Source organism: Sycon ciliatum, chromosome 4 (genome assembly GCF_964019385.1).
Source record: "Sycon ciliatum chromosome 4, ocSycCili1.1, whole genome shotgun sequence".
Taxonomy (NCBI): domain Eukaryota; kingdom Metazoa; phylum Porifera; class Calcarea; order Leucosolenida; family Sycettidae; genus Sycon; species Sycon ciliatum.
The window spans coordinates 19,197,320-19,211,660 of NC_088646.1; the positions used below are offsets into that span (position 1 = coordinate 19,197,320).

At 47.4% G+C, this 14,341-nt stretch overlaps 1 protein-coding gene across 1 annotated transcript; it reads left to right on the top strand.

Annotated features, from left to right (window-relative positions):
• Window positions 1-95: 95 nt before the first annotated feature.
• LOC135814853 (Golgi SNAP receptor complex member 1-like) lies at window positions 96-14,314 on the top strand. The gene is made up of 9 exons (XM_065328044.1): window positions 96-483; window positions 3,285-3,396; window positions 5,372-5,420; window positions 5,733-5,858; window positions 10,958-11,019; window positions 11,295-11,369; window positions 12,697-12,726; window positions 12,849-12,931; window positions 13,530-14,314. Exons 1-9 carry the CDS (start codon window positions 465-467, stop codon window positions 13,652-13,654), a joined length of 681 nt encoding a protein of 226 aa, XP_065184116.1. The 5' UTR covers window positions 96-464; the 3' UTR covers window positions 13,655-14,314.
• Window positions 14,315-14,341: the final 27 nt, after the last annotated feature.

Consider the following 14,341-nt stretch of genomic DNA (forward strand, 5'->3'; position numbering starts at 1 on the left):
CGGTATTTGACGACTCCCTGCTGCACAATGCAACAGGTCAGTACAGCAGTGCAGCCTGTGTTTGTTTCAAAACCTCTGTCATAATAATCATCATGCATGTGCCAAAGTATTTATAGTTTTTTTCAAATGGATGGATGGTGTTTGACTGTTTGTGATGCCGTATTGCAACGTGGAAGTGACTAGTTTTAGTTGAACTGTTACTTGAGGCTGTCTGCCAACCTTGGTGTAAATCTGGAACAACTAATTACTTTCAACCCACAGCTAGCACTCGAAATTATCACCTTTTTGTAAATTAGTTTATGTTCTGAAACAACTAAGAGAGTTGCTCACACACACACAGTCACAGTGTGAAGAGCAGCAAAGAAGATACGTAGTGCCACAGTGACAGATACTCTTACTTCTTGCAATGACACATTCGTGTTATTCCTCTACCGGATAATGACGTGCTGATTTTACCCGTTTGAATGGCGACGAGTTGGGAAGGTGAGATGATTCTGATGTACATCAGTGGCTGGAGAAAATGTATTCACTACTCACGTAAACTAAAAGTCCGGGTCGTGCCATTGCAGTACAGACACAGTCTGTACCCACAGTCTGTAGCAAAGAGATGGTCTTTGCAAGCAGGAGATGTTTATTGTGTGTTTGGAACACACACTGTCGGGCAGGGCCTAGGGGTTGCTATGTTCAGGCATGAAATAACCGCACCCGCAACGCTCCTCTTAATCGGGCACCCGGAGACGAAAGGGTGTTCAGAAAGCGGAGCGGCCTGCAAATCGGAAGATGCAGTACATTGTAATTTGTAGTGCCGATACAGGACCGCCGGAAAGCAGTTCTTGATTGGTCCGGTAGTTTCAGTGCCTTTCATACAGTTTGTATATGATATGGTGGGTACACATGACATCCATAGCAGTGAACATGTGTGATTGGCTAAAATGTCGGCCCGGTGACAACCTGACCAACCGGACCGATTCCGGCAACCCTGCGATAACTAGTGCGCTTATATCTCGCTTATCCGGGCGGTCCGGGACCAGGCACTGCCCAAAACTTGAAAATGTCCATGACTCTGAGTCCTTTACGTTTCAATGGGAAGGGCCAGAGATCTGGCATATGACATGTCTCTGTCCAACAAAAATTGGCAAAAGGGTAGCAATATTTCCACAAATAGTCACGCACAGGGTGCCTGGTACACCAAAGTGCTTGAGGTCCGGATAAAAGAGATACGAGTGTATATTGATCAGCCACTTGAAGACGCACACACCTTTGGACCTTTGGAACGCCCATCGCCAACGGCGATGATAGCTATTAGGCGAGGCAGTAGTTCTTGTCTCGGGATAAGTCATTCGGACGGCGAAAGTCGTGGCCGCAGACACAGACGAACACTCTTGGTTGGGGCTGTCTTGGTGGCTTCCGACGACTAAGCTCGCGCCAGTCCCTCCGGTCTTGAGCAAGGTGGTACCATTGCGGCTCCGGGATGCCGGTCGCACGCACATCCAAAGCTGCCACATCTCTCCAACGACGCTTGGGTCCATGGCGGGGCTGCGTGTTGGTGCCCTCCGCAAACAGGATCTGCTTTGGCAACCTGGTGTCGGCCATCCTTGCGAGGTGACCAGACCATCGCAGGCGATTTGCACGAATGGACTCCTCCAGCGAGGTTGGCATGCCGCTGCGCTTCGCCAGGTCTTCACTTGACAGATATTCCTGCCACTGCTGGTCTCGAGTAACACTGAGAATCGTGCGAACACACTGCCGATGGAACGTGTCCAACCTGTGCAGGAGGGGTGCCTTCAGCGTCCAGGTCTCAGAACCATACAGCAGCACTGTAAGGACCACTGCCTGATAGACGTGACGTCGGATTCCAAGCGATAGACTCGACTTCCGGAAAATTGGTTGGAGGAGGCTACCAAACGCCCTCGATGCTTTGGCAAGACAAGTAGTGATTTCGGCATCCAGCTCTCCGTCGTCACGAATCGTACTGCCGAGGTAGGTAAAATTGCTGACCATGCTGATCATGTCACCAGCACTCCCAGGCACCGCAATATCAGCACGGATGACACTCGGACCGACCGCCAAGAACTTCGTCTTCTGCACACTCACACTCAGGCCCCAGCCTGAAGCACACTGCGTAAATTCCTTCACCATCGTCTCCTTGTGCTCATACGAAGTGGTGTACAGGGCAGCATCATCCGCGAATAGCGACTCCGATACGGATAAGTCTGCGAATCTGTGCTTGGCAGTACGGTCGCCAACCAATTTGCAGCCGATGCGATGTTTCATCGGGAAACTAGGCACTGTTGAATTGAGGTTGAGCGCCAGTGTGCAAGGACGGCAGAGAAGTACAGATTGAACAACATCGGAGCCAGGGTGCAACCCTGGCGTAGACCATTCTCTACCCCAAAGCTGTCAGACTGTCCACTACCCACGCGAACAGAAGCCAGCATACCCTCGTGGAGAGACCGGATCACCTGAAGCATGCGCGGACGCATACCGAGTTTCTGCAGAACCAGCCAAAGCGCTGTCCGGGGGACCGAGTCGTATGCCTTGCGTAGATCCGCAAACAAGACATACAGATCAGACTGATGTTCGATGGCTTTCTCAAGTACTTGGCGTGCAGCAAAGATCATATCGATGCAGCCCATGCCCTTCTGAAAACCGCACTGAGACTTCGGTAGCCAGTCTTCAGCATGCACACACACACACACACACACACACACACACACACACACACACACACACACACACACACACACACATACACACACACACACACACATACACACCACACACACACACACACACACACACACACACACACACACACACACACGCGGGAAGTGGAATTCATACTGCGCAAGACAGTGAAATGTCACCTGTCAGCAGAAATGGGTGGGTTAGGCGGCAGTACATGTACATCCCGATATTGAGAGCTTAAAGGGACTGCAAAGCACAGTGTACTGTAGTTTCACAAATTTTCGGTGTACTTTTATTTTCGGCACTTTCAGTGCATCTGTGTCATGCCTAAAATTTCAATACACCGAACAAACAGTATCACACATAAACCAATAGGGACATGTTTCTCTGTACCTAAAATTTCTGTTCACCTAACCTTGCCTTATGCCCTCATACCGAAAATATTGAGCGCCGAAAATTTCTGAAATTAGAGTAACTGGATGACTTATTTCATTCTTAGGCATTTTCCTGCTTTCTCCATTGATTACTGAATACGCCTCATTTGTAGCCATGCCTTCATGCTCATTCTCCGTATGCGTTGACTTCTGTTTGTGCAGCATTGCGTCGTGAAGCTAGACGGCTGGAAAATGAGATAGATAATAAACTGACGGCGTTCAGCAGGCTAGGTACCGGGCACCATGACGATAGACGGGGAAGCCCCACATTGGGGTATGTTGGAGCTGCTTCCTGGATTTCCTGTTTGTGTGTGTGTGTGTGTGTGTGTGTGTGTGTGTGTGTGTGTCTGAGAGAGAAGCACGATTATGGTCACACACGTCTTTCTTCTCTCTCTCAGACTCCTCCTGGCTTTCCTTTCATTCTCCTGGGCGGTAACCAACAGCCAGTGCATGCCGGAGTATGTGGTGTGATGTGTGTGCAGGAAAAACAATGGAAATAGACCAAAAAGTAGGGATTCACTGGCCAGAAAAGCCACTTCACAGCTGTGTGGTGTGAGCCAAGCAGAAAGTGGCGGAATTCTCTAGACTTGCAAGCTGTTGAATGGTGCAATCCCAGCACAAGTTGCTATGGCTTCTGCTGTAGCATCGCTATCATCGCCTCCGGCGATGGGCGTCAATAGGTCAAAAGGTGTGACAATAGCGAGAGTTCCCAGATTGCCTAGAGTGCTCAACACCACAAGGATGGAGCATTACCACAAAGGCAGAAGTCAGTTGTCTGAGGATTGCCTTAGCTTTGCTATGTGCAAAGGCGCAGAAATGGACAAGACCTACACAGCATTCAGGATAACATGTGCGTACAACATCTGGACATTTGTCCATTATACATTTGTGTTTATGTGAGTGTGTGTTTGTGCTTGTGTGGATGTGTTTGTGTGTGTGTGTGTGTGTGTGTGTGTGTGTGTGTCACTTCAATCAGCTGTGTGGTGGACACCAGGCTAAAAATTAGTGGGGGTCAATTCATCAGCCTTGCAAGCTGTTGAACGGTGTAATCCCAGCCCAAGTTGCTATGTCTAACATAGCTGTTCGCTATCATCGCTTCCGCGATGGGCATGTCTGAATCTGAGTGTGTGTGTGTGTGTGTGTGTGTGTGTGTGTGTGTGTGTGTGTGTCTGTATGTGTGTGTGTGTGTGTGTGTCTATCTGTCTGTCTGTCTGTGTGTGTCTGTGTGTGTGTGTGTGTTTGCACTCCACAAAGCTTTATTGTGCATTGTGATAGCGGGAACTCCCGCTCTGAGTCCCAGAGTGCAGAGCTCTTTTGAGATAGCAGCAGCGGAAGAGATAACCAGGAGAGAAACTGTCTTATGCATGCAATGTCACATGAGAATAAAATGAAACCTAGGACTTTGGAGAAGTCTTGATAGCCTGTGGATCAAAGTAGAAAATATGGCACACACAGACATAGCTCCCCACTTCTCTCTCACCCCCTTTCTCCCGGCACTTTTCACCGGTACTCCTACTTTCCACGCCCACACCTTAGCTGACACATGTTCTCACATTCATGATCTCTCACTGTTCCACTACACTCAGGCTCAGGGGCGCCGGCATATCTACTCCATGTCTTAGTTACTTGCCTTTAGTTTTATTATTTTACTTTGAGGATGGGTCATACCCGAAACTTTGGTGTATGCACTTTGAAGTACTGTATAAGTACTAATTTTTCGTTTACGAAATCTTTTGTTAGATCACTCCATCAGCAGGTTCGTTACGTACAAAATTTCATTTTTGGTTGAGGTCTGTCACCCCGAACGTTCAGAAAAAAAACTTTAGTTTGGCACAAACTTCAGTTATTTCGTGCCCCCTAACGAATATAGCGAAAGTTAATTCCAACCGGAACTTTGTTCTTATACAGTAGAAAGACGTGTGTACCACAGAGACCATGTATGACCATTGGCACTAAGAAGATGTTTCGTGTACAAATAGAAGAAATACGAAAGCGAGAGGTTTGACTTTGAAGGCCTTCAGTATTGCGATGGTGAACACCACCGGTCTGTGTATATTATGTAAACTGCACACAGCTGTACCAGTATACAGTGCATGGGAAAAAGGTATTTGGAGCATATGCGTGTTGTGGAAACGTACTGCAGTGCACGTGTGCTCAAGGGCAAGGCCTGTGTTGTTTAGAACTTACTCACACATTGTTTTTGTTATTAATTTTGATGTAACATTGCTCTTCTCCTCTCCTGTTGGCAGCGGGTCCTGCGATGCAGTGGGCATGGAGATCAGCCAGCTGTTGCAGAAGGTTAGTGGCTATTTATGTATGGTGCAAGTTGGGATCGGCAGCTAGCATGGCATTGTATTGCTGTTAGATGCTGTAACATGCGTGGACATGTGATACAGCATCACGAAGTCCCACACGTGACACAGAACGGCAGATTGGTGTAAAACTCTGGAGCTGTTAGGTCTCTTCTTTGATGTCTGTGATACCAGCACCATGTGTGGTGTTCCTTCAAAGGACAAAGTCTATGCTCTTGCTACATGAATTCTTCAAATTCTTTTTTATATTGTTTTCCCATTTTCATATGCGTTCATGTGCTTGCACCTCTTTGTACAGCTGTCCACAGTCAACGAGGCACTAAATGAAGCATTGGGACCGGACGCTTCATCTGCACTGCTCCACACACGGCAGCGGCACCATGACATCCTGCAAGACTACCGGCAAGAGTTCAACAAAACCAAGGTACTACTTGAGTAGTAGAAGGAAATTGGAAATTGCTTCTGTGTTTGTAGAACTTACTTATACTAAGTTATAGGCCATTCACACTATGGCACAAATGTCACTTTTTCATGGTTTCTCGGTAGGCGGCCATGGAAACCATGGATTGGCGGGAGGCTCGAAAACGTGAGCCCGCAAACTGTCCCACGGCCTCGACACCCCTGGGTTCATCCGTGAGCAGTCACATATCTCTCCAGGATCCGGCCGCTGAGGTAGCTCCACGCCCCACGGTCCTGGGCGATGTTCCTCAACTCCTCAAGATCTGCCGAGGTCTTGAGGGTCCTCCCAACCAGCTCGAGATCGTGTCTGAGCACGACCGGCAGAGTTGTGCACGGCCGGTCAATTTCTTCCAGTTTACCGTTATATTTTTCAGATGTTCTGCGTTTCTAGTACAGTGAGGTGTTTTAGTTGCTATCTTGCTGTCCGTAATTGTGTACATGTACCTCTGGCTTTGGTGAACACAACAAGAAACTGCTCTTGGCCGACGTCTTCGGAATGAACGGCTGGGTGGAAGAATGACTGTTCCGCACTTGCAAAATCTATCATCTCCTGTACAAATATCACAAATCAATCAACCTAGATGCTGATGCACATGTTCGGCTAAAGTACGACCCACTGCTTCCGCGTCCGGAACAGTCTGGTTTTCAGCAGCATTCTCGTCCCGCTGAGGTGCATGAACTTCTCTTGGAATCCAGCTGTCTTCAAAGGGACAGTTGCAACGTTCCAGGGCATTGTGTAGCGCAGTAGCAACAAGAGCTATGTAGCTCACCAGGGTAGGATCACAGATATAATTGTGTGTGAGAATACTCCATCTGCCCTTCAGTCGGCCAATCGCGTTTTCAACGACGCGTCTTTTGCGGATTTTATTTGCTGTCTGCACTTCATGGCACATAATGAAAATAGCCAATACAAGAGAAGTGAGGGTGAAACCAACCATGGACTGAGGGCAAAATGCAAATTAAAGACAAGAAAAAAGAAGAAGAAGAAGAAAAAAAGGAGCGTTACTTACAAAGAGCCTTGTTGAAAGCAGCAAGTGTCTCAGCACGTCGAATACTATAGGAAAGGGCCAAAATCGATATGCCATAAACACAAGTGAGTTTAGGAACAAGGATAAACGAGGAGCAGGCAATGATACTTGATTTCAAGTAGGTCTATCATGCTGGAACCAGTCATACTTTTCCAAGTGTTGGGGAATTCGTTTAAGATGAAAATTTATGAGCAAGGGTACATAAGTGGGCTTTGCGGCGCTCACAGAGTGGAGATGAGGCGGTCCGAGAATATAACTGGGCACTGGTAAATAACTGGGGCAGTCCGAATAACCGTTTGATAATCTTTTAAGACTGGAAGGCTCGGGACTGTGGTGTCGGGCTCAGACTGAGACTCACGGAGGAGGGAGCGATTCTTGCTGAGAAAGAGAATCACGTTGATATTATCGCTGCTGAGCCGTGCCCTCTTCCGCTCTGTCAAGATCCCAGTGGTGGAGAAGTTGCGCTCGGACTCCGTCGATGACGCTGGTATACAAAGGATCCGCTTGGCCAGTTTGGCAACTGCTGGGAATGAAGCAGCATTCAGTCGCCACCAATCCAGTGGACTTGAGTCAATGTTGCAACCTGGCGTGTCAAGGTACAGCCGAAACTGCTCTTGTACACTGAGCTGCTTGGGGGTTGCTGGAAGATACAGGATGGTCAGACTTGTGCTTTCCAGCAAGGCGGCTTAGCAATGACTGCTCCTTTCTCACTGACGGAAGGGACTAGTTGGGCTCCGGTGCGCGCCGGCGCTTTGCTGGCGGTTCTTCATGTTTTATGATGCGTTTCAAGTTTTGTGGAAAAAGTTGAATTTAGACCACACCATGCTGTGTCAGCGTAGTCGAACAGAGGCAACATATAGCAATGGTAGAAAAGGTTTTTACAACTATGAGGGAGGTGGGAACAGTGGGAAGTGAGTGCTCCAAGGGCGGAGCTAGTGCGACGACGGACATCATTAGCTTGCTCTGACCAGGAAAGTGAAGAGTCAATACGCACACCCAGGTGTTTGTGGCTTCTTACCAGTCCGATGTTGTTGGAAGATCCTGGGAAACACAGGGTGACAGGGTCTGGAGAAGCGCATCCAATAATCCTAGCCTCCGTCTTGCTGTGATTTGGCGACAGGTGCCAGCAACGCATCCAAGCAACTACCTTGTCAATGTCCAGTTGGAGGAAGGCTTGGAGTTGTGGCAGGGACTCGTGGGATTTGATGAGTGCAGTGTCATCAGCATACAACGAAGTGTCGGGAACAACACTCGGCAAATTATTAATAAAGATGACGGAGTAGTTATAGTTCTTCGGCACATTTGTGAGCTGGTTTCCATCATTGCACTTCATCTCAGTTGGTGAGAGCGCAAACGCCGAGTCTGCTACAATGTACGGCCGTAAAGTACGATTTTCACTCACATAGCGACCGGGTTGTACATGGGGTAGTGGTCTACCAGAATGTACTCACGATACTCCCTTGATTTGTGACGAAAGGTTTGTAAATGCGGAGACGAACCACGACGGCATCTCCTCACCTGCCGAGCGTGGTGTTGGTGGGGCAGGTGAGGTGGCGGAGGCGGAGGTGGCAGCTGGGCGTCGTCTGGCGGTCCTGGCAGGCTCAGGATGAGCTAGAGGAGCCGCGGTTCCTTGGCTGCGAGTAGACATTGGCATATTTAGATATTGAAATCTCTGGACGTCAAAAAACTCCACGCTACACGAGGAATACAAGACCACGATATTAATAAGGATGATGCAGTAGTTAAAGTTCTTCTGCACATTTGTGAGCTGGTTTCCATCATAGCACTTTATCACAGTTGGTGAGAGCGCAAACGCCGAGTCTGCTACAATGTACGGCCGTAAAGTACGATTTCCAATCCTCACTACCTCACATGATGGCAGAAGCCCTCCCTTAGATATTCCTCTTAACAGTGATGAGGTGTACCCGGTGTAGGCATCTCCCATGGCACCTGGGCGTCCAGCATTGATATATGTCACGACTCCCCTGGCATCAACACATAGCAGACGAGCTATTGCAGGAAATTGTTTATAGCAGAAGTATGCGTCGCCATAATTCACTGGCTTGCAGATCCGCATGTAGGTCCCATCCAAAGCCCCTGCGCAGCCAGGCACCTGGCAGAGACTTTCACAGTCGATCACAGTTTGTCGAAGCTCACTGCCGGTAGGGAACTGACATACGACTGGCAACATGGTACTGAACACATCAAGTCCAGCATGAACAATTGCATGCACTGTTCATGTACCAACCGCATATTCAGTTGCCAAGCTGTGCATGGTTGGTGAATGTGCCATCCACTCCAGAAAATGGCCATTCTCTTCCTCCCTGGAATGCTGGTCCTCAGAATAGTATCCTGCTTATTCATGTGCACTCCATAATTGTGGTATACCTGACTGAGAGTGGGTACATTCATGCGGAATGATTCCAGCTACTTCATGTCCTCATAGTCTGGAAAGTGACGCCCGGGCTCTCTCCATATCCCAAGAACCTCTAGTTCCCATTTCCCACGACTTGTGACATGTGCTGACCTAAAAACCTTCTCTTCCTAGGAAGGTGTAGCAGAAGACGAGCCACAGCGCTCCACGACAAGAACAAGTCGTCGGAGCAACTACAGAATCTTGACTCCACGTGTTGAAAGACAAGAAAGAAAGAGTTGTTTTTGAATTCATTTTATTTATTTATTTTCATGAGACGACTAGCCCATGCTCAGGCATGCGCCATTTTTATCTCCAAGACAACTCGGTCAGTCGCGGTGAAAACGCACACCCGCACCGGGTTTCAAATGCTGGTGTGAATGTCCCTGCCGCACAGTCGCACAGCAGTGTACTCAAACCGAGAAAACGCGGATGCATGATCACGTAGTGTGAATGGCCTATTACACGTAGTTTTGATATTAATTGTAGTGTAGCAGTGTAAGGGGCCATCCGTAAATATTGTAGATATTTATTTAGAAACGAAAACTAGTCGTTTAGGTTCAGACTACCGATAAAAAGTGACGGAATGGGAAAGTTTCCAAGGTGATTTGATCACGTGATGTTACTGGCACGCTACCGGCGGAAAAGTTTTACTGCCGCGGCTGCTGCGGCAGTAGAGCTTTTCCGGCAGTAAAAAGAGTGCTCAGGCTGGGAAAAAGGGAAAATCCCTTCTCAGTGCTGCGGTGAGAGTGCAAAACTTACGTACCCGTAACGTTAGTTTATCGGTAGTGTGAATGTCCTTCACGGTTTATCGCCTTTCACGGTTTGACGGGATTCACGGTAGTCTGAACGCGCCCTTAGGGGGGAGGGGGTTGAGCGCCTGTTCGTTTCTCGAAAAATATCGATGTACATTTTGCATGCATGAGCATGTCCAGAAAAAAAGATCAAAAATATCGATACTATGTACCATTTGTATGTGTTCGTTTCTCAGGGAGGGGGGATGGGGGGTTGAAGAGAAACGACTAGTTTTCGTTTCTAAATAATTATCGGTATTTACGGAAGGCCCCTATTAGTCAAGTCGAAAGTTTCTTGTTAGCACCAGGAGGGTGTTCGGGACCGTTATGAAGCACCTGTTAGTATGGTAGTAAAGAAAAGGAGCAAGGAAGTAGCAGTTGCGCTATGATGTCCACTAACACCACCAGTGAGTTGACAATCAGCTCATGCGGCCATAACATTGCACAAAATTGACCGACTGTAGTAACGTTCTACAACTAACTGGCTATCAGCTCTAGCACGTCTTGGGTGCGCACTCCAACAGCCTTCCAACTTGGAAGGTTCTAAGTTGTATGAAAACATAGGAGGGAAAGGTGAGCACAATCAAGACAAGCACAAGCTGAAAGTCTCAGCTGTGAAGGACGTTGGCGGATGTACATTATACCTAACTTGTAGTTCCTTGGTTCTTTCTTGATCCTTTTCTTTACTATAAATTAATCATTGGCCCTCTATTCGAGTCTATTAGTATTAGTGAGTCATTACACAACGCATTGCTGGGATTGGCTCTCGTGTCACATTCATGCATCTTACAGTGCTCTTGTATTGTGTGACTGCCATGTTTGCTCGAAGGCTCATGTTCACGCTCTTCAGGAACGCGAAGACTTGATCGGGTCTGTTAGGCAAGATATCAAGTAAGTGTGGTCGTTCGTCAATGTGTACATTCTCATCAGAAAATTTGGGCTACACCTAGAAGATGAAGACTGCAAAATTGAGGTTCGAATGTGGTGAAAATGGGTACGTGGCTACGAACAAATTTAACCTGAAAATCTCACAGTGGAGATGATGGGATGCTTGATAGTTAGATCATGCCCCGGCCATAATTATTGTGATTGCACCATTCCATGGCAACTGACCGATCGCACTAGGTTATGTTGAGTTTGACTGGATTTGCTTCTGTGTGTTACAGCGCACACAAGACCGCATCTGGGTCAATGAACCGCCGCACTGAAACGTACATGAAGGAACATAACCACTTACAAGGGTAAGTAAGTTTGTTCTTCTCTTCTCACAGAGAGATGCACTAGTGGATTGCCTGTCGTTGCACTGCAACACCTCCACAATGTATAGTATAGTCTTGTTTAGTCCTTTGTTTAGTCGTTTGTTTAGTTAGCTGTGCTGGTATAGTGCGTCCGAACACTTGCTCAGTTGAGGCACATTCTATATTTTTATGTCTACTGGTATGTGACTGGACAAGAGAGAAACAGAGACAGACAAACTGACTGACAGAGCTGGAGAGAGAGAGAGAGAGAGAGAGAGAGAGAGAGAGAGAGAGAGAGAGAGAGAGAGAGAGAGAGAGAGAGAGAGAGAAGAGAGAGAGAGAGAGAGAGAGAGAGAGAGAGAGAGAGAGGGAGGGAGGGAGGGAGGGAGGGAGGGAGGGAGGGAGGGAGGGAGGGAGAGAGAGAGAGAGAGAGAGAGAGAGAGAGAGAGAGAGAGAGAGAGAGATGCTGATATCTGAGTATGGCAGTGCACTGCTGAGCTATGAACTGTTGTGGACGTAGAAATCCGGTGGAATGACCGGGGCCGGTGCCCTTACTTGCTTAGCGCGTACACACACACACACACACACACACACACTGTAACTCTGTAAAAATGGACCAGCAGTGCTTATGGCTGCACGGGCAGCGGCCCGTGGCCACTTGACTTCTCAACGGATTTCAACGTGCGTATCAGTACTCCTATACATGTAATAAATACAGTAGCACAAAAACTCCCCTGATCCAGATTGTTGGAGCAACAGGATGGTCGTCTGTGTCATGTGGTGTGCTGTACTTGATTCTACTCTGTGCTTTCCGAAAGTTGCATATTCTCTGACGAAGTGTAGATATACATGACTGGAGTATGAGTTTTGTGTTGCGAGCACGTCATACTTCCTGGTTAGGTACATACAGTACTAGTACATGTGCTGGGTCCTGTCCAACGTCGATCAGGACAAGGGCATCTTGAGTATCCTCATAGGAGGAATCGTTTGGCATCTAAGTGCATCTGACTTGCCTGCTGGATGACAAATTCCCATGGCGACCAGGCCATTCTTGGGCAAGTACTGCAAATGAAAACATCTAACATAATACATGTATTCAGTTAAATAACATTTGTTGTGTATTATATTGCCTTGCATAACAACATCGTACCGCACTGCACCTCTGCTCCCTGGCTGCCATGATTCCGGGACGGAACCAATGTAATGTGCTATGTACAAATTGCATTGCATTTTCAGTGAAGGCTACCTAGTTGCTAATATTCCGTTCTATTTCCTTATCTGCGCATACAATCAGTACTTTTTTTCTTTTTTAACTTTTCGTTCACCACAGCTCTGAGAAAGCAGCGGATGAAGCACTAGGGTAAGTGGTGTGTGCACGTGTATGTGCATGCGTGTGTATGTTCTTGGGTGTCGGTGTTTGTTTGTATGACCATTTGTTTTTATGACCACCATTTGTTTTTATGACCACCGTGTGTATTGCAGGGTTGCCATGGGTGCAAGAGAAAGCCTATCGAGTCAGCGCCGCCTCCTATCATCCATCAACAGTCAGGTCACTGGGCTAAGCTGTATCCTCTTGGCATGTTGGGTTTCTCTCTCTCTGTCTGTCTGTCTGTGTGTCTCTCTCTCTATCTATCTATCTATCTATCTATCTCTCTATCTCCTCTCTCTTGTGTTATGTGGAATGGTGCTGGGTGTCTTTGCGGGCAAGATCCACTGGTGAAGAAACTGATGACTCTGTGATGTAAGGTTTTTGGTGCAACCTACCTCTGCACTTGCGTTGGTCTACTCCCATCTCTTTGGTAGCCCAAGCAACAAATGACGTGCATTATTGTAAAATAGACAGAAAAGATAATCATTAAGATTCACAGCCACTGCTACAACTGACGAAATCGCATTCCTTACCCACCCGTCTCTCATTGCATGCCCCGTGCAATGCACGCCATGCTGCACTTTTACTTGTTTGAATTTGCACCATGGGTAGAAGAACACGCATAGAGTATGAAGCTGGTACAACCTCATTTGCTTGCAAGTACTTTTAGGGAGACCAGCAATGTGGGGGCATTGCCTAGAACCTGGGGTGACCTGTTTGTATTTGCTTGGTCAGTTTAACTGACGCTTCACATGGATCGTCGATTGACTTTGATCCTTGACCTGTGATACCAGCTCGCTTTCCGGCTCTTAATTCCTTGATGCAACGGATAAACTTTCGGAAGCGCCGTGACTCAATTATCCTCGGCTCTGTGATTGCCGGCTGCATTATCCTGTTGATTTTGTACTCATGGTCGTAGCTGCAACTGCTCCTAACGTGCACAGTTTGCTTTTTAAATAGTCAATGCTTTTTTAAGTCTTGTGATGTAGTATTCTTTGCAAATTGCCAGCTGGAGCTGGAGGTTCCCTGTAGGCAATGTGATGTGTGTGTGTGTGTGTGTGTGTGTGTGTGTGTGTGTGTGTGTGTGTGTGTGTGTGTGTGTGTGTGTGTGTGTGTGTGTGTGTGCACGTGCATGTGTGGTGCTGCCCTACAGTAGTCACATTGAGTATTTTCTCATACTGGAACTTGGTCTGGACTCATTGCTATCACTTCTGTCGATGTAGCTCTACACTAGTGTTCTCTTTCTCTAGCATGTACAAACTTGGGTACTCTGTCAACCCATAGCTTCCCTGCCGTTGATATTTGCACATAGTACGTTATATGCTTAGCTACCAAGTATATTGTTGACACTTTTTGTACAAGTAGCCCGCCTATTTTACCTGCGTCTGGTTATTCGCCAGCGAAAATCGCTTCAATAAAGCATTTGACTTAGGTTTATCCCGCTCATTTTCCCTGTGTTTTTTGTTGTTGTATATGAAACCGGATCCGTTTGAATGCTTCAACACCCCCTCACTATACTATACAGCACATTACAGGCGTTTACTGGTAAACTCATTTCAGCCATTCGTGACTGTCTTAACCGATGGGTGATGGATTCCTTGAGAAG